The sequence below is a fragment of the Ursus americanus genome, chromosome 20 (genome assembly GCF_024610735.1).
Source record: "Ursus americanus isolate L20-20 chromosome 20, mUrsAme1.1.p, whole genome shotgun sequence".
NCBI lineage: Eukaryota > Metazoa > Chordata > Mammalia > Carnivora > Ursidae > Ursus > Ursus americanus.
In genome coordinates, this window is record NC_142146.1 from 43,705,270 (window position 1) to 43,733,198 (window position 27,929).

Sequence of the window (27,929 nt, forward strand, 5' to 3'; positions counted from 1 at the left end):
CACTAGACCTGCTTATGCTTCTGGAAGCACTACAGGCCAGGAACATTATGCAATAATGCTTTTTAAAAGAAGGGAGCCTCTTAGCATTACACCTTGCCTGGCAACGAATGTAGCCACTTACTCCAAATGCAGGCATAATTAGAATCTATGAAAATCTAGCATCAGAATCCCAAACCCCTGGTGCAATACACAGTAAATTACAGCTTTTATGTCTGTAATATTTTCAACCATTCCATTTAAATATGTGAATATATGAGTGTGCTGTGTTTCAGGGAGCCTTGCTCTTTAAGGCTATGGAAAGGTTTTACCATTATTAATCAGATATCCTGTAACAAGGACACCTCATTTTTAAACTTCTGGAAGGCTCAGAGCCTGCAATGCTACTGGCAGAGGGCAGGCCCAAATGCACTACTCTAATAAAAAATCCCTGAGCAAACATGGAACACAGTGAAAACTTGAAGGACCCAATCCACAGTAGGCACTACTAACAATCATCACCTCAATTACAGCTTCAACTATGCAAACCTAGGCTTATTTGTTAGTTTATAAAATTACAGCAGAGCCTTACAAAGTTAACCTGAAAGAACATTAATTTTTAAGCTAATCTTGGATGATCAATAAAAGAAAATCTTATTTTAAAACCCTCATAAAAGTTGTAAAATCAGGGTCTTAAAACTGAGAATAACTTTTGTTGAAAAAGAAAAAGAAATGCTTTAAAATCTAAAGTTAAAAAACACAGACATCTTAAAATAAATCAGGAAAAACAACTATTTCGCAGGAAATAAATTTTGCTCCTCTGATTCGTGACTGGCCATTGAGTTTTGAGTTTGAGTATGAAGCTGTGTTCAGCTGTCTAGTGGAAAGAGCAGGGGAAACAGGTTTTTCTCCTTCATTTCCTAAAGTGTGGTGATTTTTTATTCCCAAGTGTTATGTCTTAAAAAGATTTTAAATCTTAAAAAATAGATATTGAAATTGAGAACTGAAAGTCTCAGCTACTTGGGCATAATTTTTTTAAATAGGTAATACAGACCTCTAGTGGTTGAACAGTTTGAAAACCTCTGCAAGGAAAGGAAATTGTGAGGCAACTGCAGGCATTTTGAGGAGGAGGGGAAAAAATTTTACTACTTAAAATTACTCGCAAAATTCACATATTTCACACAAAAAAAAAGGTAAGCATGTGCTTCAAGGGAATGTGAAGCACTTGCCATCCCTTACGGAGCTCCTTGGTTCTCCTAAAATAAGCAAGGACCTTCCCACCAAAGTTCAGGGAAGAAGTCTGGATCTGTATTGATTTTCATCCAAAAGATGAACATCCAGTTCATCTATTATATGAACGGACCTGACAGATATTTGTGTTCCATGAAATAGATTTCTTTTCCTTAGTACACGGTTTTGCCTCACTGGGGCTCTTCTTCTAAATTCCCCATGAAAGGGCTCCCCAGGAAAATGCAAGAACCCTCACACAGCCAATGCTTACCTGTCCTGTTCCCCCATCTCCAATGGCAGCCCCACGCCACCGCCACCAGAGTAGGCTTAGTGACTGGGCCCCTCTCCAGTCTACAGGAAGGGCAAACTGTTGGATCCATGCACAAGCTTAAATGATTACCAAAGTGTCCCTCTGGACTAGGCTTCTAAACTTGAATGTATGCACAAAATAACCTGAAGAATCTTGTTGAAATGCAGATTCTGGCTCAGTAGGTGTGAATGGGGCCTGAGATTGCTTTACCAGTAAGCTCCCAGGTGGTGCTTATGTGGCTCATCCAGGACAGGCTGGGAGTAGCAAGGAAACTTTATAACATCTCTATTTTTTTAAATTACACTTTTTATTTTTAGTGATTTCTTCATCTTTTTTTAATGGCATCTCTTAAAATTTAATTTTTGAATTTATAAAACTTCTTAAGTCCTCTTTCACTTGACTACATACAAGTATCACTGGGAACCTGTTACTCAAGTTTTGTAAAGATGCTCTTACATTTTAAAAATGGACCCGGTGTCATCTGTTTAGCTTGGTGAGTTCACGGTGGTTGTGAGCACCTCTCTAAGCACTTGCGGCCATTGGGCACTTGTAGCCACAGTTAAATATCTGACCAGCCATACTGGGACAGTGGGTGAGATCAGGTTTTGTGCATGTTGAAAAACTACCTAAGGTCCCAAAGTAACATCCACATCATAAAATCAGGCAGAGTGAAAAGCACAAGTAAGAAGCAACAGATCAGAGTAAAAATGGGAAAATATATTTTTCAGACAAAATGTATTATAAGTCCATCATCTAAATAATTTCCTATTATAGCATGTTGTCAACCTTAATTTTGAAATCCATAATTTTAGAACTTATGTCACGGAGTAGTCTTTAAAAGCCTCTTGCAAACTTTTAACATCTAGTTTCAAATCAAAAATAATATATTAACAAGCTGTAGCATGGAGGGAGTACATAAATTATCATCATTGCCCTGCATGAACAGTAATTCACAGGTTTGGCTCAGACACAACTTAGATGAAATAATTAACTATGTACAGTACTTAACAGTAAAAAAGTAATTAATCTAGCTGCCTCATACTGGTTTGGCCTAAATAAACATGCAATAAAAAAGCCATACAATTTTATTATTTTCTCACATTACTAAGTTGGAATTTTAATATGTCAGAAAAAAAGATATCTTTTCTTTAAAAAACATCACTTTTCAAATGTCAATGTACTGATTATAAGCCGAATGAGTTCCAATATTTATAATTGTGGGCAGATGTTCTTAATTTATAATTGTGCATTTTACTTCACAGGAGTTTGGTAAAAGTGATTAAATTAAGGTGAAAAAAGGAAAAAATCAAATTTTTTAACCACAAATTACACAGGCTCTCTTAATGGTACTATAATCGTTGGTGGTATAGCTTTGGCAGAATGTTTCAGATAAACCTGTTTTTTGCCCCATGGGTTCTTGGAGGAGACAAGTTGTCTTCTGGCCTATAGACCCTTTACCAGTAGGTCCACAGGTAAAGGGCAGGGTATTATTTGGAGTGAGGGCAACAAATACAGCAAGTGTCCCTGTTTGGGCAAGAGAAAAAGGTTCAGGTGATTTCTGCTAGGGAGAAAGTTCATCCCACTCAGGTGTTATGTTGTGTTTTGTTTTTTTAAAGTTCACTTTCAGTGTATGGATACTCCTTTGCTTAATCTCATAGACTATGACATGTTCTCCCTATGTGATTCCATCGATTAATCACTGTATTATTATCACATATAAATAAATAAAATATATATGCATATATGAAACAATGATTTTTATATATGTGAAACAATATATGAGGAACAATGGCTTTCAAGACAGTATACATCAGGCAGCAAAGGGCAGTAATCTCTAAAGGATGGGAAACAAATGAATTGAACCTACAGTTGTCCCAGCTCACTGCCTGGAGATTGTTTCCAGACATGGCACAAAGAAGAAGAATCCAGAAGGAGCTCCCAGGTCTCCCTGAGCTGAGGAGATGGAGCTAGGAGTCCAGAGAGGCAAGGAGCTAGAGTTCACAGGGCAGAGTACCAGAGAGTTTTACAAAGGAAGGGTCCAGTAATCTGCAAAGTATCCCCCTTGTGTTTCAGTGCATGTGTATGAGTAATCATCCAAAAGCATTAGAGGGGACAACCCCAAAGAACATCCAAAACCAAAAAACAGTTCCTGTTCCCACCAGAGTAAAGAACCTGTAATTCATGGGGCACCAGGTGGTATACTCAGAAGGATTTTTTCGCCTCCATAATAAGAAAAAAAAAAAATCAACCCTAGACTAAATGCTGCTCTGGTCCCACCTAACAAAGCTTAAAAGCCAGATCTGAAGGGATCAAATCGTTTGCAAGTAACTTAGCTGCTTCTCAGAACAAAGCTGGAGAATATTCGTAAGAATACAAAAACATCCAATAATCAACAAGGCAAAATTCGCAGCTTTTAGCATCCATTCAAAAATTATCAGGCATGCAGAGATACGAAAGTACAATCTATAGGGGCACCTGGGTGGCTCAGTCGTTAAGCATCTGCCTTCAGCTCAGGGCACTTCAGCCCGCATCAGGCTCCCTGCTCAGCGGGAAGCCTGCTTCTCCCTCTCCCACTCCCCCTGCTTGTGTTCCCTCTCTCACTGGCTGTCTCTTTCTCTGTCAAATAAATAAATAAAATCTTTAAAAAAAAAAAGTACAATCTATAAAGAAAAAAATCAGTCAATGGAAACAGACTCAGTAATGATACAGATGATAGAATTAATGCATAAGGATATTAAGTGGTTATTGTGTGTTCATATGTTCAAGAAGCTAGAGGAAAGTGTGAACATTAGGCAGAGACATGTTACATATAAAAAAGATTGAAACTGAATTTCTGGAGATGAAAACTACAGTATCTCAGATGAAAACATACATTGAGTCTTCAGATACTAAGATGTTCCTTCTACTGTACCCATAATATTCTTTCCTGGATCCTGAGTTTGATTCCAGCAGCCTAATACTTAATAACCTGCTTATTACTACAACTCCAAGAACAGGCAAATGTTGCCTTTAGTAAGTTGTTACCAGCTAAAGACAACAGCATTTCTGAAGCCATGGAGCTGTCATGGGCCATGTGGCCCTTTCCCATCTCACTTTGATCCCTTCCCCCCTGACTCCCACCTGTCTCTGCCCAATGAGCAGATTCCACTACCTTCCATAGACTGCTACTTCTTCATTCTAGCATAAAGACTTCTCAGTAAAGTAGCTGCTATAGGTCCTCAACATGGCACCTCCTGAGTTACAAGGAAATTTACATTATCAGACCAACATTTTCTTTGTTTTCTATCTTACCTTGAAAACTCTAGAGCTTGAAAAAGCATGAAATTTGATCTTTTCACACAAAATAAAATTGAAATAGAAGTTAGAACTTTCACAGCTCCCCACTCTTCCCATCTAAGGTACTATGTGTAAAACCATGAACTGTGTTCTTCCAGCTAACCAGGCAATTAACCAAAATGTACATGTTGTCCTTTTGCAGAATGCAAAATATGCTCATGAGAACTAAACTATTTTTCCAACAAAACAGAAAAATCAACTTGTCCAGGAAGTTTCGTTAGGGCTAGAGGCCAAAGAAATGTATCTGCTAGCCAAGTGTTATCATTCATCAGAAATACTCCATATTCATTATTAATCCCGTATAATTCCCTCAATGTATCCACCTAATCAATACCAGATATATTCTCCTCATGTACTTCCGTGTTTGTTCTTAAGCCTGCAGTGAATTAATTTAGAAAATATGTTGTTATCAAAAACATAAATGAGTAAATAATTTCTTTCCTGGAGCACCACAGTTCACTTTAGAAACACTTTACTTGACAATGAATAAATAATATAATAATAAATATTTATTTCAAAAATAAATATTTTTCAGCACTAATTATTAAAAGTATTTTAAAATTTAGCCTCATTACCAGTTATATAACCAGGGCCATTAGGGCAGTGTGGCTCTATGGAATGGCATCAGTCCGTTTCATTATTGATCTTCCTTTTGGCTCAGGTGATATTTGTTGAATAAATGTTAAAACAATATGAAAGAATACCCAAATGTCAGAGATTCTATACTGTATTCACTCATTCGGAGATTTGGTGAAATGCAGCAAGAGCTCTAAAAGACTAATAGTATCTTTAACAATATGGAACAATGAAAAGAGAAAAATAAATTGCTATTGACAACAGTGAAGGAGGGAGTGACATCTAGGCTGCCATTCTAGGACAGTTCTCATACTCTGAGCTAGGCTCTCTTCCTGCACAGCCAGATGCGGCTGGATGAGAGCATGGATGAACAATAACCTCGGCCCATCGCATCTCTGTTTTCCCACTACCTCCAACTCCTCCATCATAGACTGTTGCTGAATGTGGAAATGGAAGGGGAATTTCTGAAAGAGGTGTACTTCAAGTATGTAGCGTAATATAAAAACACTGAAATATGGGGGTCGGCAGCATCTTGCTGGGGCTTAGGGTCTGTTTTCAGTTGTAAAATTAGGCAGTTGGCCTGGATCCTAGATTATAAATTGGCTGCCCTTGGACCAAACTTGATCTACAGAAGAGTTCTGTTCCATACATTGTTGCTATTATTATTATTATTACTATTATTATTATTTGCATTAACTGAATACATTTCAAAATAGGGTATTTCAAATAAAATTTTAAATTTCCAGCTTAACTTAACAAAAAAAATCAGCCTGTGCCTCCCTACATCAAAACTGGAACAATTACTATAGCTGAGAAGTGAGACTCCCCACCACCCCACCTCCTCTGAGAAAGAGGAAGGAAGGGTCCACCATGACTGCTTCCATCAACTGTTATTCCCAGCCCCTGTAAGTATTTGAATATGTGAACCTTGGAGCATGTAATTTCTAGAGACTATTCCAGCAATAAAATGTTATGAATCTCTGACTTAAGTTGTTTCAATAAAAGCAAAAGACTGTAGATAATAATTGTTCAAGTACATTATAGGTGAAAATAGACTTTGCTTGGATAACCGGACAACAAAAACACCATTTAGTGGCTGTCTCTATCTCTGTTGAATAAATAAATAAAATCTTAAAAAAAAAAAAACCACCATTTAGAATATAGTAATTGTGTATTTTTACAGGGACAAAGGATATATATATATATATATATATATATATATATATATATATATATATATATATATCTGTATTTCTCTGAAGAAGAAAAGGAATAAATATGACCTATAAATTTCCTTCTATAGCAGAAATTTCTGTGACTTCCTGATCCACATTGAGATAAAACTGCTCTCCAAACCTAAACTGAAAGAGCATTCAAAAGTCATTTGACTTTTTATGTAAAGAGAACATCTTAATTTGTTGGCATAACATAAACCACATAATTTATCTAGAGAATGGCTTTAAACTGATCATTGACATGTATACAACTATGCCTACTCAAATACTGATTTCTAAATACTTTCTTTGAATTAGAACCTCTTCATATCAAGATATCCAAAATTATTAGTACATTATGTTATTCTCACAAAATTCTAATGAACTTCACAAATCTGCCTACTCTATTCTGAGTACAAAAATACTTAGCCTATTTTGTTTTCCATATAGTAATAAAGTAATACCAAAAATGTTATTACCAGAAACAATACAGTGTTGTATAATTATTAGAAAGTGAATCTCGTGAAATCATATTAAAGAACAACAATTACCACATGTTAAGTCAGATAATTCAAGGAAGAGACTTATATGAATACTAGGGGAGTTGTTGGCAAAGAAATTCTTTTCTCTGAATTCTGCATTTTGGAGGAAATTTTTGCCATTTAATTAGTTGAGGTATGATTCACCAACCAAAGGTCTATAGTGTGATACATTTTCCCCCTCCAACTTAAAGTAATCTTAAAACCATCTGCCCTTTATATGTTCATACTTCCACTTCTTTTATAAAATGGATCCTTCCTGGATCCTTTACATTGCTTCATGGGATTAATAATAAATTATATCACTATATTGTATTGCACGGAAAGGCTCCTAACATTGTTCCAGTCTGTTCTTGGCTATGTGTAATAACATGACAAGCTATATATAGATGTAAAGTAAAATTTTTATGGGGCAATTTACTTAGTATTGTGTGGGAACATATGAATATATATTGAGAATATAAATAATGATAATAACAACAGATAACATTTATTGTTTAATATATGGGAATCTTTCCCCCCATGTCTTATTTAACCCTTACATTAACAGTATATAGTAAGTTTTTATCCCATTTTAAAGATGCGGAGACTAAGTCTCAAAGAAGGTGAATAATTTAACCAGTTACATGATTAAGTCGAAGGTGGAGCCTGTATCTTAACTGACTTCTATGACTGCAGAGCTTATGGGTTATTTCCTATGATGCCTCACAGCAAACAGACTCTACTAAAGTTAATGTTTCCTTTTAAAATTCTAAGTGCTGAATATATACCTCTTAATATATACATTAGCTTTCCACTTCAGTCATGTGTTAAACTTGTTTTTATTGTATCTAGTCTATTCACACTTAACGGGTATAATATACCGTCTTCTAAGGAAATTACGTTAAACATATAATCTTGTAACATTCTTCCAATGGCAAGGTAGAGGCTTTATAGTCTCATTCCCATTTGTCAGGTCAAAGTCCAATGAAGGTTTAATGATTTGCCTAAGGTTTCAATTTCTAGAGAGACAAAGAAAAAGCCCCCAAAACCCCCAACCCCAGTTCTAGACTAGTGTTTGTACTAATTTTTTTTTTACCCCTGCTAAATCCTGCAATCAACTGATTTCTACTCTTCAACTTCTTAAATTATGTTGCTTTCTTACTCACCGCTTTTGGTTTTATATAGTATTAAAATTTGACATCAACATTCACTATATCTTTTCACCCTTAATTCTGAGTGTTTCCATCTGATTGCTTATTTTTGTACTTTATGGGGTTTTTTTTTTTCTTATTTCTGTTTTACCCCAATTATCCAGGAAAGGTTGCCTGCATCTTTTGAAAGCTCTGATGTTCTCAATGAAAAGACCTTCTAAATGACCTTGTTTGTCTCCCATGGAGTTGCATATCACAACTTCAAATGCCTCACTAAAATGTTACCCATTTGGCATCAGTATACAGAAAAGGCTGCACTCTGTGATAAGAAGTACAGTGGTGTTTTCCTAGCGAGAAAATAGAGTTCTTAATGGAAAAGGGGGCAATATAATTTCCTCAGATTTAGCTGGTATTTCAAACACAATGGTGCTAGAACTAGTCCATAAGGAATTTGTAGGAACAGTACCACATGAACCAATAATTAATATTCTGGTCATGGGACTCTATTAGCATTGCTCCTTTACAAATCCTTTTTCTAGAAATCTACAAAAACAATTATTCAGTGCCTTTATGAGAGACTCAAACTAAGTAACTGAAACTCTTGGGTTGCCAAACTTGCAGAGTAGGGTTTGTAACTAATGGTATGTTCATCCTCTCTCACTTTTGTGTACTTGGTTTTATTATAATGAGAGCCTCGATGACAGACTACCTTTAATGTGTTATTCCACAGGGGGGAAAAATGCCCTCATGTGAATATAAAGTTGAATTTACATTTAAATATTGCAAAGTCAGTTCAGACCCTAACACTGCAGATTGACTCTGGCCCTGTCAGATTCCCAGCAGTGTCTATGGCAGTGATGCCACCAGAGGGCAGGGTTTGACTTCCAGACATGGTGGCCTCCTCCTTCCAGAGGTAACTTTGGGGCCGCTATAACAGCCATCAAATCCCTTAAAGACCTTATAGTGATTCTAAGCTCAAATCTCTTTTTTGATGTACTTATGCAGAATCCTGGAGTTCTAGAAAACGCTTAGAGAGGGTAATTTCTAGAATGATCTGCCACAACAAATATTTAGTCAACTCATCATTTCAGAGCTCCTATCAAGTACTCAACAAGGCCTTGGACATTTGAAGGTTACTCAGCAGGATTTTACCTTTTGATCTATAGTTTCCCTGGGATGATATGAATATAATACTTGAAACAGAAGCTACTAATAAACTATAGTATACAGTTAACTTACTCCATAAAAAACAGAAATTACAGATATAAAGAATTGAAAAAAAAGGCGGGGAGGATACTAGAATAAGGTTTCTCAAGAGCTGCACAATTGACATCTTAGGCTAGATAATTCTTTGTTGTGGGGTCCTGCCCTGTGCCTTGTAAGATGATTAGCAGTATCCCTGGTCTCTATCTAGATGCAAGTAACATTGCCTCACTCCCCACTCCCCCAGTTGTAAGAACCAACCAGACGTTGCCAAATATCCCTGGAGGGCAAAATTACCCCCCATTGAGAAGCACTGAACTAGTAGAGTATGAAATGATGACTTTACTCCCAAACAAATAACTGAGCCTTGAAATTTTAGAATCTCAAAAATGTAAGGACCCACCCTCTCAGCCTCAGTTTCCTCATCTGAAGAATGGGACTAATGGTGTTTACCCTCATAGGCCTTGTTATAGTTTCTTAGGACTACCTTAACAAAATACCACAGCCTGGGTGGCTTCAACTACAGAAATTTACTTTCTCACGGGTCTGCAGGCTAGAAGTTCAGGATCATGGTGCCAGCGGGGTTGGTTTCTGATGAGACCTCTATCCCTCACTTGCAGATGGCCACCTTCTCATAGACCTCTCGCATAGCTCTTCCTCCATGTAAGCACATTCCTGATGTGGTCTTCCTCTTATGAGAACACCCACCACACTGGTTTAGGGCCCTAACCTCATGACCTCATTTACCAATAATTACCTCTTAAGAGGCTCTACCTCCAATAGAGTCACATTGGGTACTAAGGTTTCAACCTATGGATTTCAAAAGGACACAATTCAGTGCAAAACAGGGCTCTTATAGATAGGAAAGCAATTATCATGATGCTTGGCACATAATAAACATTCAATTAATCATAATTCATAAATATTACTAATGTTAGTACTAAGCCGCTTTTATAAGTCCTCTCAGTGAATCAGGTACCAGCAAAATCATAAAGGAGTATAAAACAACTGTGCATTGAATAAGTTCAATTGAACACTTGTGTGTCACTTTGTGCTGAAGTTATTAATTGAAAAGTTTAAATTGACATTTTCCCCACTGATATAGCTAATCACTTCAACGATGCTCTGTCTTCCTTTATGTGAAGTTCAAAGGGCAGTAGGTCTTGCATCCCCAGCATCTGATGCATTGTTAATGTTCCAGAAATAAACTTGTAAGTACTTTGGGGGGCTTCTCTGTATAAAGTAATTCTATATACAGTAGTCCCCCCACCTTTATGTGTGGTTTCGCATTCCACAGTTTCAGTTACATGCGATTTGGAAGCAGATGATCCTCCTCCTGACATACTGTCAGAAGGTCAATGGTAACCTAATGCTAGGTCACAACCTACATCATTCACCTCACTTCGTCTGGTCATGTAGATATTTGATCATCTCACATCATTATAAGAAGAATCAGTACAATACAAGGTATTTTTTTTTTTAGATTTTTTATTTATTTATTTGACAGAGACAGCCAGCGAGAGAGGGAACACAAGCAGGGGGAGTGGGAGAGGAAGAAGCAGGCTCCCAGTGGAGGAGCCCGATGTGGGGCTCGATCCCAGAACACCGGGATCACGCCCTGAGCTGAAGGCAGACGCTTAACGACTGCGCCACCCAGGCGCCCCCAATACAAGGTATTTTGAGACAGACCACATTCACATAACTTTTGTTACAGTGTATTATTATAATTATTCTCTTATTGTTCTTAATCTCTCACTATGCCTAATTTATAAATTAAACTTTATCATAGGTATTTATGCAGAGTAAAAAAAAAAAACACTACATATAGGGTTCAGTACTATCCATGGTTTCAGGCATCTACTGGGGGTCTTGGAATGTATCCCAACAAATAAGGTAGGAATACTGTAAATATTTCTCCAAGAGGAGCCTTAAGAGTGATAATTCACTTTCACCCTCTAATTTGCTTTATCAGCTTTACCTATCTACAGAAGAGAGCCCCCCTCAAAATAAATTGGAGAGAAAAAAAACAGTTTCAAACATCCATGGTCTTCAGCTGGAACCAAGTAACTACAGAGATTTTGAAATTGCAAAGGAACATGGACCTTCCTTAGCCAAAAATATTTGTTTATAAAAACTTGAAGATGTTAGATATTTCTATCACACTGGTTTAGCATTTGAAATTTCTGCTGGCTCGAGTACAATTGTGCTGTCCTATTTCCGACTGTGGGGTTCCCTCCCTAACCACAGTTGATTTCGGACTGGAGGCTTGTAACTTTGAAGACAAGAACAGAGTCAACTTAGCCAGCTGGAAGAACAAGAGTTTTACTATTGTGAAGAGAGGGAAGTGCTGTTGTTACAGCGGGTTCAGGAAGAGTGGAGTCGACGTTGACAGTTGCTGACTTGAACAGTTTTGTTGTCAGTAATAAAAGCAGAAATTGCTTGCTGAAAGTGAAGGCAAGAAAAGGAGAAACTGCTATGGCAAAGTTAAAAACAAGAGGAGATGGTGGTCTTGGTGTGGCAGAGAATGTTCAAAAATATTCTCCTTGCCCTTAAAGAGTAGCTGCGGCATGAGTAATGTGCCACTTCACTACATAGCCCTTCTATGCAGATATGCTGTATTTCCACTTTACAAACCAAGGGATACATTTTATTTTACATTCAGAGGAGAAACAGACAATCAAAGGCAAAGTGGTACAGTATCTTATGTAGCTCTCTTGGAAAGAGTTCATTTTTTCCTCTGCCGCTCGGACTGCACACAAATACTGGGAATATATTTTAATTTCAGATCTGACGTGTGACATCTGGCAACCCATTTATTGCTAATGAAGTTTTCACAGGATGCAGCAGTCACCAGTAACTCATCATATTTTTCAGTTGGCAAAGTATTGTTACCTTTTATTGGCCCAGCATTTGTGCCACTTATCACAGGCTGTTTAGTTAGAAAATACAAGTAGTCCCACACAGAAATGAATGGAATGGTAAATAACAGCGGATAGAATGTCTAAACTTTTTATTACAATCAGTGGTATAGTATCACTGTAATTTATATTTAAAAATTATACAGGTATTGAAGAGAGTGATTAGAGCTGGAAGAACCGTCCAGGCCAAGTAGCTTGTCAGCAGTTCCATCAGCCTCCCTCTCTGAGTCTCTCTACCTCTTTCTGGTACATTAGCTTCTTCCACTTGCAGTGCCCAGTGTAGTTTCCTAGTTCTCCTTATCCAGCTTTGCTTGTAGGGGGGAAATCAGTCATTTACACCATAGTGTAAATTTAGTAACACTAACAAAAGTCTCAAATCTGTAGGATCTTATGACAACTCCACATACATAATCTCCTGAGGTTCCCAGCAATGTTGTGAGCCTGACAGGACAGGTTATTTTTTTTACTTCTTCATTATCATTATCATTTTTCAGAGGAAGAAAATGAGTCATAGGTTAAGAGAAAAGCTAAAGACACCATAGCTCATAAGAGGTAAATTCATGTACTAATTCAGATCTTTTGGTTCCCATCACCATGCTCTTCTACTGTGTTTGTCTGGCTTTCAGCTGGGTCAGTGTATATCCTCCCTCGGGTAGATCTTGGAGGTATGGAAGTGGGTACTGTCAACCCAATCCCACTTGAAGAAATTCCAGACATTTATGAATGAGTGCAAGGAGTATTTTATTAGATAACATCCTGTTGGGCACCCCTTAACTATTTCTGAAAGAAATACACAGTCTAATGAATAATTCCCAAGCTATATTTTAGGATCTGTCATACTTATTTCAGGTTTTGATGCCTCAGAAGAGCCAAATGAAAGCATTTCAGCTAAAGGCACTTTTCTCATTTGTTGGATTTGGTTTTGCCTATTAATCATGATTAGCAGCACACAAGCCAGAGTTGCAAATTAAGATGACAGTAGGGCAATGATTTTAAAACATTAGTGTGCATCAGAACTACCTGGAGGGCTCATTAAAACATAGCCTGCTGGACCCCACCCACAGAGTTTCTGATTCAGTAGGTCTGGACCAGGGCCTGAGATTTGCACTCCTAAGGAATTCCCAGGTGAGGCTGATGCTGCTGTTCCTAGGACCACATTTTCAGAACCATTGCTAGAAGGGCTCTGTAGGTGAGGTAAGCATCTAACGCTGTATTGTCTAATTTGGTAGTCAGCCCCAAGTGATGACTGAACTCTTGAAGCGTTCAGCTACTTTCAACTGAGATGTGCTGGAAACATAAAACTATACTCCTAATTTTTAAGACTTGGTACCAAAAAAATATAAAATATTTTCATTTTTATGAAATTACATGTTGAAATGATAATATTTTGGATATATTGGATCAAATAATATATTATCGAAATTAATTTCACCTGGTTTTTTTTTTACTTGTTTAGTGCAGCTACTAGGAAATTTTTAATTACATATGTGGTTCATATAAAATTTCTTTTGAACAGCACTGACCTAAAGAATGCGAAAATAGCAGCGTAAACCATAGAAATTAGTAAACCATAGAAAATTCAAATTCCAAAAGCTGTAAGTGCTTCAGGGGCCAGAGAAAATAAATCTGTTGGTCAGATTTAGTCTGAGGGCCCCACTTTATACCCAAGATATTTGCTGCCACAAGTATTAAATGTAGAAGCCATACAGTATCTACCATTTGACCTTTCTTTCAGCATTAATCAAATGCCTCATTATAATTCTTGAAATAAATGCGTTAGATTAAAATAATAAAAAGTATTTCTGCTGAATTTCTGAATGAAAAAAATTCCATTAGTTTTTGAAGTTCTGAGCTTTCCTTCATTAAATTTCACTTATCCTTCCGTTACAGAAATTATATTAGAAAACTTATATTTTCAAAGTGCTTTCATGTCTTCCTAAGACCTCACTGTTTACCTTTAACAATCTATAAAACAGAGGTGAAAACAAGGGTGACTATTTCCATTCTAAATATTTTGTAATTTTTAAGGGATAACAAAGAGGTTATATTACCTGTGTCAGTGGTTAGTGACAGAGCAGACTCTGAAAGAACTCTCATCCAGTGCTTTCACTGAGAGACTATTCTGCTCTCAGTTTTTACAGCATTTTAATGTTTAAAAAAAAAGTAGCATACAAAACTGTGTTTCAAAAAAAAATATGTAACTCTATGATAAAATCAAATATTACCTTACAGAATTCATCTTCTTAGGACAAAGTCCAGTTAGCCCTTCAAAACACTGGCTAATATAATACTTCAAAATATTATTCTAAATAATACATTACTGCGAGGTTCTTTTATAATACTCTGCCCTTACCTGTTTTTATCTGGGCAACTGAATCCCATTAACTATTTGCTAAACTTTAAAAAGTTGTATTTTCCCCACAAAGAAATCTGAAAGTAGGTTTGTTTTGTATGAGTTTTTTTTAACAATAACACATGGTGCCACCTTTTTCATAGGATGATGTGGTCCTGACTCCCTAACTGCAGGGCATGCTTGTAATTTTGATCTGCAGCCATGAAAAATCTGTCTTGACCCTTTCACCTGAAATTGCCAATGAATAACACAGGGGATGCCTGAGAGGCCCACAGTCTAGAAACTAATCTAGCTAGTCTAGATTAGGGCTCAAACCTATACCCTTGACCTCAATAACCTAGGGTCACAACCAGCTATCCAAACGCTGTTTTGGGAAAACATTTCTTTGAGTAGATAATCTAAAAACTGGGCAGAAAAACCAATGTCACTGTAATATATTACTCTTACATAGAGTTTCTTTATCTTCAGTAAAAGGCAAAATTCATTTTGTTTTTAAGAAAAAAACTTCTTGTATTTAACTACAGAACGTTATTAAATCATTATGTGGGGGCGCCTGGGTGGCACAGCGGTTGGGCGTCTGCCTTCGGCTCAGGGCGTGATCCCGGCGTTATGGGATCGAGCCCCACATTGGGCTCCTCCACTATGAGCCTGCTTCTTCCTCTCCCACTCCCCCTGCTGTGTTCCCTCTCTCGCTGGCTGTCTCTATCTCTGTTAAATAAATAAATAAAATCTTTTTTTAATAAATAAATAAATAAATAAATCATTATGGCATTAATAACATACATATCAATAGATAGATATTGGCTGATTTAATGATTTATCGGGTCATTTCTACTTGTTAAGCCATTATTGCCTTTGTCTTCGAAAGATATATACCTGTTCCAAAGAAAGTTTATAAAATTTCAGTGTTTCAGGAGATTTCTTTAACCATGTACTAGTTCACTGAGAATGAAGAGGTCTACAGAAGCTAAGTGACTGGTTCAAGGTCACCTAGTTAGTGAATGAGAAAGCCAAAATTAGAATCCTAGTCTCCTTATAGATTGCGTAGGCCCAGTTTGTAGACTATCATTCAAAGAGCATTCTTACTACAATCAGAACATTATGCAATTTGGGGAAACATGCACAATACAGGTAATATTTGATCCTTCTAGCTTCATTTAAAATATATGATTCTGAGCACTGGGTGTTATATGCAACTAATGAATTGTTGAACACTACATCAAAAACTAATGATGTCCTATATGTTGGTTAATTGAACATGATAAAAAAAAGACAAAAAAAACCTTAAAAAAGATTTTAAAAATTAAATTAAATGTATGATTATGTGATTTCTATGTTAAAAACTTAAATCTGAAATGAACTGCCACGTGGCCAGTAATTTCTAACATAAAACTCATAATACATATAAATTCTATAATACTATCATAATTTCATAAGAGCACAAATTAATTAGCGCTCCCTTTCTTTCCCAGTAACTCCTCATATTCTTTAAAGTGGAATGTGAAATGAGATAGGCAGTTTCTGCTGCTGATTTAAAATCTCAGAGAAGCAAATATACAGTGGCTTAACATACAATATTTGGGTTTTGCTCACAAGTTGGATAAAACAGCTGTTGACAGAGATGCCCACATAGGAGCTGCCTTTTTCATCTGTTGAAAAAGAAAACCTTGTGAACAATCTCCAACAGCCATATTATTAAAAATGATATTTCCTTCCTTTCAATGAATGGCCGAGATGCTGACCCTTTGAAATGTGGTTATGATTCCCTTGGGGAAATTCTGAGTCTCTAAGTTTGAGGAATTTGGGAGTAGAAGAGGACAGGAGTTCATTTTTATACAAGCTTTCTTCCAAGGTGGATTTATTTTCCTTTTCTCCTAGTCTGTGCAGCACAACTCTCTCAAGGCTCACCAAAGCCTTCCATGACCCTCTATTTTTAACGTAAGAGTATTTTCTACTAACACCAACAAGTCAAAGACGATTTCAAGCACATGATTAGACTTAATGACATGTATCTCATCCCTACCTGTTTCTCTTTTCTTTTTGAAATTAAAAAAAAATTAAAAATACAGCGAAAAAAGACAGCCAAGAGTTTAGGATAGAAAAGAGTAGGAAGAAATATCATAGGAATAAAGGGAGTTGTTTGGGGGCTTGGGATATTCGTCACAAGTGAGTTGTTTGAACTATAATTTATGATAAACAGAAGCATCTGAAGTAGAGACAAACTGAATTGTAATTTGGTTTAACATTATTAGATATTAAAGTATTGAATAATTTCTAACAAGCAAAAATTTAGGATTCACGTTTTATTTTCCTTGAAGTGTAAACCCTAATTTGGAAGGAACTTCTGAATTTCCTTTCATAAAGCTGAGTTCCTTCTATTCTTGGGCTATTTTGGAAAGCAGAGGGGAGGGCTAGTTGAGGATCGCAGGACATTTAACCACCATCACCACAGCTGGTTAGAATTGGTATGTGCAGAAATAAGATGGCAGTTCTGTTTTCATTTCTTGTGAGGGCAGGCCACAGTGGATAATGTTGACTTGGGAAGAAGGCCAGAAACCACTGTTTACCACATAGACATATCATACAGCCATTCATTAAGTTTAAGAACACTGAATCTTGAGTACTTATTTAGTATGGCATTAATAATTGTAACAAAATACATTGTGTGTTCTAAGAGAAATATTCACCCAGGAAATGAAGAGGTAAACAAAATCATCTCCCAGAAAAGTATTTAACATAGAGAGGTTAGTCTAGGATTGCCAGCCTTTCTCTTGTGCATCTGATTTAAAAGGAATTCTGGTCACTTGCCCCATGGTGCCAAGTTCTCTGCCATGCTGCCTTCTTCATGGCTGCCACGATTACCATGATGGAGGGGAATACCACAAGAAAGGCTTGGATGCTTCATTAAAAGGCATGATGGGGGTAGGGGTAAGCATGAATAGGGGCAAGACTATAATCCAAAGCTATTGAGTCCAAGCAACTTAACTATTATCTCCAAATAATGTGTTGGGCAACTTCCAGTCAAGATGAAGACAATGAATTAAGCAATTATGGACATTACCCTTCTTTCTCTAAACACATAAAATATCAGATCACATCTCTGAATAAGAACTAAGACCACATTGGGCGCCTGGGTGGCTCAGTCAGTTAAGCATCTGCCTTCGGCTCAGGTCATGAGCCAGGGATCCTGGGATCAAGCCCTGAGTAATCCGGCTCCCTGCTCAGCAGGGAGCCTGCTTCTCCCTCTCTCTGCTTCTCCCTCTCTCTGCTCCCTCTCTCTGCTTCTCTCTCTCTCCCTCTCTCTCTCTCCCTCTCTCCCTCTCTCTCTCCTCCCCTGGTGTCCCCTCTCTCTCTCTTTCTCTCTCTCTTGCTCTCACTCTTGCTTTCAAATAAATAAATAAAATCTTAAAAAAAAAAAAAAGGAAAAAAGAATTGAGGCCACATGGGACAGAGAAGAACCGATACCAGTTACACAACCAAGATAAAGTTTTAGTGAGTTTACCAGATGGAAGTCAAGACCATTAGACATGTGCACTAAAGGCGAGTGAAACTGGCTTTCCTGGTTAAAGCCAGAAACTGGAAAACTACTGCCTACTGTGACCAAAGACTAGATAACTTCTGCAGACAAAAATTTGAGAACGGGCGGGACGCCAAATCTGCATTATCTGAAGAAAAAGTATGGCATTGGAAACTAGGCTGAGAACTGGCATTAAATGTGAATATTGTATGCCCAAGCAGGAATTTCACAGGCCCCCACCATCCAGACACCAGGCCTCCTAAAGAAGTTAATCCCCACTACAGATTAACTCACAAAGATTACAAAATTTAAGATGAAGGCAAACGCCAAAAAAGAGTGTTCACAGATGAAACAAATAGAATTTATATGAGAAGAAGTACGAACTACAAATAGTAAAGCAACTGGATAGGGGCTCTTAACATACAGATGTTCAAAATGTTTAAAGAGATACGGGTACAAATAGACCCCATAAAATAAGAACAGAAAGTTAAGAAATAAGAACAAGTGGATTTGAAAAAGAAACAAGTAGAAACCCTGAAAATTTTACTGCCAACTTCTATGATTCAATGAATTCACAAATGGATACTGACTAACAGTTGTTCCTGGTAGAATGCCTCATTCATTACTGAGGGGAAGAAACACACTGGAGCATAAACAGTTGCTTTCTAAAGTCTGAATTATAAAATAAGAGCAATAAAGAGAATGACTTTTGAACAAGATAGTTTATTGAGCTGCCCAGCACTCCAAGCAAATGACTTACAAACACTAGTCTACTCTTTTAGATATTTGAGAAAGATACTTTGATAGAAGATTATTCTAAAATATAATTACTTTGTCTTTTAGTTCTCTCTTTATTATCATAGGAAACTATGTGGTATTTTTTTCCCTTAGATTGCAAACTCATTAAAAAAGGAGCTTGTAATGAACAATTTAATTAGATTGGCTTTGGCTTGCCTAAAAGCTTAAGAAGGTATTAATATTCTAATCAAAAGTCTTGAGGAAATATTCTTAGAATTAGAGAGAGAGAAGAGGAAGGAAGGAAGGAAGGAAGGAAGGAAGGAAGAAAGAAAGAAAGAAAGAAAGAAAGAAAGAAAGAAAGAAAGAAAGAAAGAAAGAAAGAAAGAAAGAAAGAAAGAAAGAAAGAAAAGGAAGAGGGGCGCCTGGGTGGCACAGTGGTTAAGCGCCTGCCTTCGGCTCAGGGCGTGATCCCGGCGTTATGGGATCGAGCCCCACATCAGGCTCCTCCGCTATGAGCCTGCTTCTTCCTCTCCCGCTCCCCCCTGCTTGTGTTCCCTCTCTCGCTGGCTGTCTCTATCTCTGTCGAATAAATAAATAAAATCTTTAAAAAAAAAAAAAGAAAGAAAGAAAGAAAGAAAAGGAAGAAAAGAAAGAAAGAAATGCTTCTTAGGCTTGTTTTTAAGGATAAAGGAAGCTGTCAAGGAACACAAGGTGTCTACTACGAAAGCAAGCAGTGGATAAATGTCGCGTGGTCACCACGAGCCAACCTTGTGTTTACAGCAGATTGAAAGTTCCCACCTGACTCATGCCCAATGTATTCAGCTGTTTAAGATGATTTTTTTACTCATACTTTGAAAGAACAACATCCTGGTACTTTTAGCCTTTTATGGCAAGAGAAAGAGCTTACCAGTGATAAACCTTTAAAAAAAATATCTTTCATGTTTTTTTGAGCCATGGCTAAGTCAATGTTTGCCTTGCATTCAAAAAATAATAGTAAAGATTCAAAAAAACACACTTATTAAACACATACTGCTTGAAATACATGCCCAATGCTTTTGTGTTATCTCATTTAATGCCCATAATGTCATGTGCAATAAGAATCACTATTCCCATTCCTTACACATAAGGGAACTGAGGCTTATGTTCAGAGAAATGGGGTGACTTACCCAGAGCCACACAGATTTGTAAGTGGCAAAGGAAGATTCCATTGTAAGTATTTTGACTCCAAATCCCACCCCTTTCCCCCCAGAAATAAATGGTGCTATGGAATTCATATAAGGCACAGAGCCTGTGTAAAAGCTATGGTAAGACCCAGAAATAGGGAGAGGTGGATCCTCTTGTGTTTTTTTATCAGTATATCCTACCTGCCTAAAACCCTACTGGGAGAAGAAGTAGGATGAAATATAGCTGCTTTCTGGGACTCATAAGTTTGCTGTTCCTAATAGATCACAACTCTTTCCTTTGGCTCATCAAAACAGCATCCTTTCAGCTTCAAAGAGAAAAGAATCCTACTCTTTCCCACTCATTTATCATCAATCATAGGTGCCTACTAATCACAAGAGTTCCATTTTCCCTCTTTCCTGAGAATCCAGTTTCTCTAGGAAAGCCTATCAGTGGCAACAGTGCCGACCAAGAACAATATTTCTTGCACACCACTACAGCCCGTGTCACCCTCACATCCAGCGCACATTCAGACCCCACACCACTGCCCAGGGGGTTATGCGATATCTGTAAATTTACAAGAGCAGTTTCCCAGGGATGATGCTGCAGACATTTGTAAGGAGGGAAAAGTTCAAGTGATGACAATCTCTACTCTACCTCAACTGGCCCGGTGCTGCCTTTAAGTTCTAACCACTTTTCTTCCCATACATCCTCCAAAGTCCAAATGCCATCTTCTCTGGGGGGATGCCCCTGATCACTCCCCCAGTCTCCCGCCACCAAGCTGGATCAATGATAAATACAGAACATTCCACATGACCCTGTTATGGTATAATATTCAACACTGGAGATAATTCAGTCTTTAAAGCTCTTGGCCATCCCCCACGCAGTAGACTCAAATGCCTAAAAGGAGGAGAAGGAATATGAACTTTTTCATTTTGCATCCCTAACCCCAGCACATAGTAAGTAGGTGTTCAGTGAATATATGAAATGCATGATTGCCCATTGAAAGGACTATTTGCATTTATGCTTCCCTGTGCTTGCTCCCACTGTTTCTATCATCTAAAATTCCTCTCTCCTTACTGCTCCCCTCAAATATGAGAAAATTTATTTCCTTACCTGGCAGGAAGTCTTGGTCATTACAAAAATATTTATATATTTATATAAAATGTTCTTCTAATTAGTATATTCAATGTGAGTCCAGAGTTTCTCAAGTGATATACTCATTTAAATAGTAAATGCCTGGGACACCTGGGAGGCTCAGTCGGTTAAGCGTCTGCCTTTGACTCAGGTCATGATCCCAGGGTTTTTGCTCAGCGCAGAGCCTGCTTCTCCCTCTGCCTGCTGCTCCCCCTGCTTGTGCACTCTCTGTCTCTCTCTGACAAACAAATAAAATCTTTAAAAATAAATAAATAAATAATAAATACCTTACTAAAATTTCCAGGGATGTTCCCCTAGTTCTTCAGAGCAGCCTTTTATGTATTAAACATTAGTCAATAAGGATCAATTGGAACTGAAGAAGAAACTGACCTCAGATTGTGAAGGAATTGGAGTCCAAAACAATGTTTATAAATTGGTCCTTTCAAATGCAAACTTTTTCCCATAGAAATTCTTTAATAAATGATGGTTACAGTTTCAGACTATTCAATCAAATTCTACTCACTCCAGACACAATATTAATGGAACCAGCCTCAGACGTGTACCCTTAGAGTTAGGGTCAGGAGAGAAAAGAAGAAAAAGAGGAGAATTTCCTCCCTACTTTCAAGCACCCACCCTCATGGCATCCAAGGGATTCTAAAGCATTAAGTTTATTCCTTCCTATCTGTTAGTTCCCTTGTGCCCAAGCTGAAGCAAATATTTACCTCTGCCCTAGTTTTCAGTTATGGAGTTCACCCAGGCTGCTTTTTAATCTTTGAGATTCTTTAACCTTGACATTTCCACTTTTTTCCTAGGCAAAATCCAACTGATCTCAACCAGATGTTAGAAGAAGAAATAAGTAAATTAATACACATTAAGGCGTAAATGACTGCTAGCCCATAAACCCTTTACGAAGCATTTAATTTTTAATAGAGAATAGTTGTTTACCTAAAGGAATTTATACTTCTAAACTGGCATAATTTCAGTAACTATAATAAAATAAAGTGAAAAATCAGCAAAATGTAGGGAAATCCTTCTGGGTGAGGAAGAAATAGGTCATATCTCCCTAAGAGCCTAGCCCTAGTTTCCATTGTATTTATTCCTTCTTTTCATCTTCTTCTGTTTTAGAAACCACATATTTCTAAAAGTACCAAGGACTTTTTTTTTTTTTTGTCTGTTTGTTTGGTTTGGTTTTGCTTTTGGTTTTGATTTTTTATCCAAGGTGAGACCCAGGTTAACATTGAGTATTTTCTATAAGATCCTTTCAGGAACAAAATGTAAATTATTTCATTAGCCCCACAGAAACTAGTCTCAATATGCTATACTCATAGCTTTTAAGTTATATGCTATTTACCCATTCTTGTGTCTTCTGGCTGCATTATTCATCCAACACTTATCATCTGTCCCCTGGAATAGGCTGGAGCCTCCATTAGTAAACAAGATCATTCTTTGAAACAGGCTCCACCCTCAAGAAGCTGACATACCAGTGGAGAAGACAAGTCAACAGACCATTATAATATATTGTCAATCCCTGCATCCAACGTGCCAAAGTGGCTTAGCAAATGGAAGAGCCAATTGCCCAGACAAGTCAGAAAGGCTCCACAGAGGATGTGACATTTGCTTGTTTGTGGATGCTAATGCTCCCATGAATGAAAAGAGAAGAAAAAAGTTTCAATTCTCTAAGGCTGAGTACGCAAGGAGGAGCTAATGGGGACAGGAAGCCAAAACCTTGGATAAGGAGAATAACTACCTCTTGGGAAAGGCAAAGAGGCCACTTAAGAAGCTCTTTCGTTCTAATGTTCTCTCTTAAAATCTGACTACCTGAGTCTCATCCATCCCTCTCACAGCACCTTTACACCAAGATGAACACTACCTTAGGCGTATGTGTTCGTCCAGCTCCCCTGGGTGCCAAGCACAGTTATCCTGGGCAGACTAGTACTGTCTTATTCTTGTTCCTCTTCTTGTCCAGGATACTTTGCTACAAGAGGAATGCACAGCCATGTTCTTCTAGGGACCTGCTCCCGGTGTAGCAGGAGGATCTTTACCCAGCACCCTTTCCCCGCCCAGCCAGCCTCACCTGTGCTGGATGCTGAGCTTTTACTTCAGAGTGTGCCTGTACCACATGCTCTGATGTTACTACCCTCATGGCATCCTCAGCCTCCCTCCCAAGGGTTTTTCGATGAACTCTGCTAGGGCAGAATATGTTGACTTTCTAAATCACATAAATGAATAGCTTGATTATTTATTATGTAAAATATTGAAGCAAATATTTGCAGAAGTCTTTATGGTGCTCATTCCTGAGCATCTGATTCTTCGGAAAACCCTAAAGAACTGCTGCTATCTTAACCCCCAATGAAAGACGTGTTTTATTGATAATCCTGACCTATTCTGCTCATTTGACATTCTTGTTATAAAAATGGTTAACCTCAGAGTTCACTCCAGAAATTGCCGGCAAGCACACGAGTTAGGAGATTCAGTCTCTTGTGCTAGACTGAGTTTGAAGTTAAAGAATAAAGTGGGTACTGCCTGTAGTGGCCTGGAAAACCATGGCAAGAATGCTGTTCCACAAAGTTTTGAGTCATCCCCCTTATCCCTTCCCAAATCAGTTCCCATAATGACCAATTTCCTCAGTAACCTACAGGCAGCTATTCTGACCACTTCAGGGAGGATGCTAATACTGTTTATATTTAAGTAAATATTGTGAAATGAAAGAAATGGTTTGACGAATAAGATACAGATGTGTCACACTTCCGAGGTTAAAGACAAATTTTTTTAAAAGAGTTTTTATTTATTTGACAGAGAGAGAGGCAGCCAGCGAGAGAGGGAACACAAGCAGGGGGAGTGGGACAGGAAGAAGCAGACTCCCAGCGGAGAAGCCTGATGTGGGGCTCGATCCCAGAACGCTGGGATCACACCCTGAGCCGAAGGCAGACGCTTAACGACTAAGCCACCCAGGCGCCCGGAGGTTAAAGACAAATTAATTAGCCTTGCCTACCTCTGGAAAAACTCAAGTCTTCCTGAATAACTAATTTAATTCAGTGTTATTTTTCTGAGATTTAGATTGAAGTTTTTTTTTAATCAATTCGGAGGCTAGGATTTACTTCTGGAAAAAATGCAAAGGACCTAGATAAGTTTATTCACATAGGATCCCCACTTTCATTTGTCTGGAGGATATTTATCACTTCCTAGAAAAGCAATATGTTCTAAAAATGAATTCAAATGTATAAACTTAGACTTAGTTGTTTTTCTCCAGAAAATATGATCTATTTTTTCCTAAGACTAAAGTTTAGTTACTGTATCTATGATTGAAAAATAAAACTATATGTTTATTACCAAAAGTTAATTTTTTTTTTACCTTTTCATTTTTATTTTCTCCAGGTGCATCTGGTATAGTGTCTGAGACTAATTAATTCACCCAAGAGATCAAAATGATCCTCAACTCTTCCACTGAAGATGGTATTAAAAGAATCCAAGATGACTGTCCCAAAGCTGGAAGGCACAATTACATATTTGTCATGATCCCTACTTTATACAGTATCATCTTTGTGGTGGGAATATTTGGAAACAGCTTGGTAGTGATTGTCATTTACTTTTACATGAAACTGAAGACTGTGGCCAGTGTTTTTCTTTTGAATTTAGCACTGGCTGACTTATGCTTTTTACTGACCTTGCCACTGTGGGCTGTCTACACTGCTATGGAATACCGCTGGCCCTTTGGCAACTACCTCTGTAAGATTGCTTCAGCCAGTGTCAGTTTCAACCTCTATGCCAGTGTGTTTCTACTTACATGTCTAAGTATCGATCGTTACCTGGCTATTGTTCATCCAATGAAGTCCCGCCTTCGGCGCACAATGCTTATGGCCAAAGTCACCTGCATCATTATTTGGCTGCTGGCTGGCTTGGCCAGTTTGCCAACAATAATCCACCGAAATGTATTTTTCATCGAGAACACCAATATCACGGTTTGTGCTTTCCATTATGAATCCCAAAATTCAACCCTCCCCATTGGACTGGGCCTAACCAAGAATATACTGGGTTTCTTGTTTCCTTTTCTGATCATTCTTACAAGTTATACTCTTATCTGGAAGACCCTAAAGAGGGCTTATGAGATTCAGAAGAACAAGCCAAGAAACGATGATATTTTCAAGATAATTATGGCAATTGTGCTTTTCTTTTTCTTTTCCTGGGTTCCCCACCAAATATTCACTTTTCTGGATGTACTGATCCAGCTGGGCATCATACATGACTGTAAAATTGCAGATATTGTTGACACTGCCATGCCCATCACTATTTGCATAGCTTATTTTAACAATTGCCTGAATCCTCTCTTTTATGGCTTTCTGGGGAAGAAATTTAAAAAATATTTTCTCCAGCTTCTGAAATACATCCCCCCAAAGGCCAAATCCCACTCAAGCCTATCAACAAAAATGAGCACACTTTCCTATCGTCCCTCAGATCATGGAAACGCATCCACCAAGAAGTCTGCTTCATGTGTTGAAGTTGAGTGACACACCTGAAACCTGCCAGTGAAATAATCTTGTGAAAGAAGGAGCAAGAAAAACATTCCTCTACAGCACTTCGCTACCAAATGAGCATTAGCTACTTTTCAGAATTTAAGAAGAAAAAGGTTATGTGGTCTCAACGAACCTTTCCAAAGCTCTGAACAAAAGCTTTTCTTTCCCCGTGCAACAAAACAAAGCAAAGCCACATTTTGCCACATTTTGCATTAGATAGATGATGTCCACTCAATGAATGCTGTCAGAAACTGGATGAATGTGTTGATTGGGAAAATTTTACTGGCAGAAATGCCATCTCCCCAGTTTGCTCTTGTTCTGCTATTTTTGATTTCCACATAAAGGTATTTGGAATATGTTAAACCCTGAGAGGAGCAACAGGGGATCAAAGCTCAAGACTGCTCTGCCCAATTTCCAAAGGGCAGTAAAGCTTTTGTTCCTATTTAGCTATCAGCAACTCTGGCCCACTTGTACCTGCTACTGCACATTTTGTACATAGACTTGCTAAGCAGTAATCGTCAAGTTTCAGAAACCTTTGTGAAATTCAACTAATGTCTTATAGATTCACACTGCCAAAATATGCCAGCTAATTGGCTTATACAGATACCACCAAAGTCATTTTTAAAGCTAAACTACTTGTAAAGGTGTTACTCTGGTCCCAGGTAGTAGTGTCTTCCCAGTCATATCAGTTTTGTTTCATATCCGAGAAGTATATATATTTTGTGGTAAAAAGATTATATATCATAAAGTATGCCTTACAGTTATAAAAAATATATGTTCTATCTGTATATGTATATGTATATCTCTAAACTGGTGTTACTTGATTAAAATCTGGCAAACATATTTACATTAAAATAAAATAGTTTTATCGTAATGTATTTAATCTTCATTATTTAAAACGGATGCTGATTTATTTTTAAAACAAATGTAACTATGAACACATTTCCATTTAAATTTTAACAACTTATAGTTTAATACTATTGCTTATAGATTTTATATCCTGCCACTGAAAAGATAAATACATTTTATTCCACCACACAGCATGTAATAAATACATCCTTTTGAGTTTTTCAAAGTTTTTCATGCAAAAAAAAAAAAAAAACTCATTTCTATAAAGCTAAAATAAGACATTATTTTACACATAATTTTTTTAAGAACAGGACTTTTCTAATTACATACATGATCATTATAGGAAATGAAGATATAGGAAAGCATAAAAATAAGTTATATTTAGTTCTGCTTAAAAATTACCATTTTTAACATTTGGGTGCATTTTCTTCTACTTTTTTTGTATTCATTATACACATATACATATATAAATCATGATATTTGAGTCAGAATGTGTATAGTACTTTGTATAGATTTTTCACTTTATGTAATAGCATGGTAGCTTACTACACCATTAAATATTTTTCTAAAAAATTTTAATAATTGAATAACATTACAAAATACAGACACATTCTGATACAGTTAGCTAGTCCTGAAATTGGAACATTTAGCTTTTTCTGATTTTTCGGTATCATAAACTGCACTGTGATAATGTTCAAGTACTGAATCTGATAAATTACTCAATACAGCTCTAGAAGTGGTACAACTGAGTATACAGATAGGAACATTTTTAATACTCCTAGTACATATTGCCAAACATTTTCCAGAAAACATAAAACAATTTATAATACTACCAACTATGTATGAACATATTTCACCACAGTCCCAGCAGCATGGAATACTTACTAGACTTAAACAAAAAGGAAAATTTACTGTAATCCAGGTACTACATTAAGAACAGGAATGCACCTGCCCTAAAGAAAGTACTATAGCATTTCTGCTCCCCTTAGGCAGTTGCCTCATTTTTCTCCCTAAAGGCCTCACTGGCTTGTGAGTCCATATGGAGCAGGCTGATGTGACCACCTCACTCAATAAACAGTGGTCAAAAGATGGGGGTGATGTATGAAATAGTCGATGGAAGCTATAGGCAAGGGGGTGGGCATTCAGAGAGGCCTTGGTGGGCTGGCCGGAATCTCCTCAAAGCAGCCTATTACATTCACATTCCCAAGGATAGAGAATTTATTTGAGA

At 37.4% G+C, this 27,929-nt stretch overlaps 1 protein-coding gene across 4 annotated transcripts in view; it reads left to right on the forward strand.

Moving 5' to 3' along the window:
• AGTR1 (angiotensin II receptor type 1) overlaps nucleotides 1-26,730 on the forward strand; it is a 45,326-nt gene extending 18,596 nt beyond the window's left edge. For 2 of the 4 annotated variants that reach the window (XM_045813057.2, XM_045813043.2), the window contains one exon: nucleotides 24,717-26,730. In XM_045813057.2, the coding sequence (XP_045669013.1) occupies nucleotides 24,767-25,846 (1,080 nt within the window). In that variant the 5' untranslated portion in view covers nucleotides 24,717-24,766 and the 3' untranslated portion in view covers nucleotides 25,847-26,730. Of the gene's footprint in view, nucleotides 1-6,174; nucleotides 6,334-11,024; nucleotides 11,191-24,716 lie in introns of all 4 variants that reach the window. The other 2 variants (XM_045813051.2, XM_087870275.1) reach the window with 2 other exon arrangements.
• Nucleotides 26,731-27,929: the final 1,199 nt, after the last annotated feature.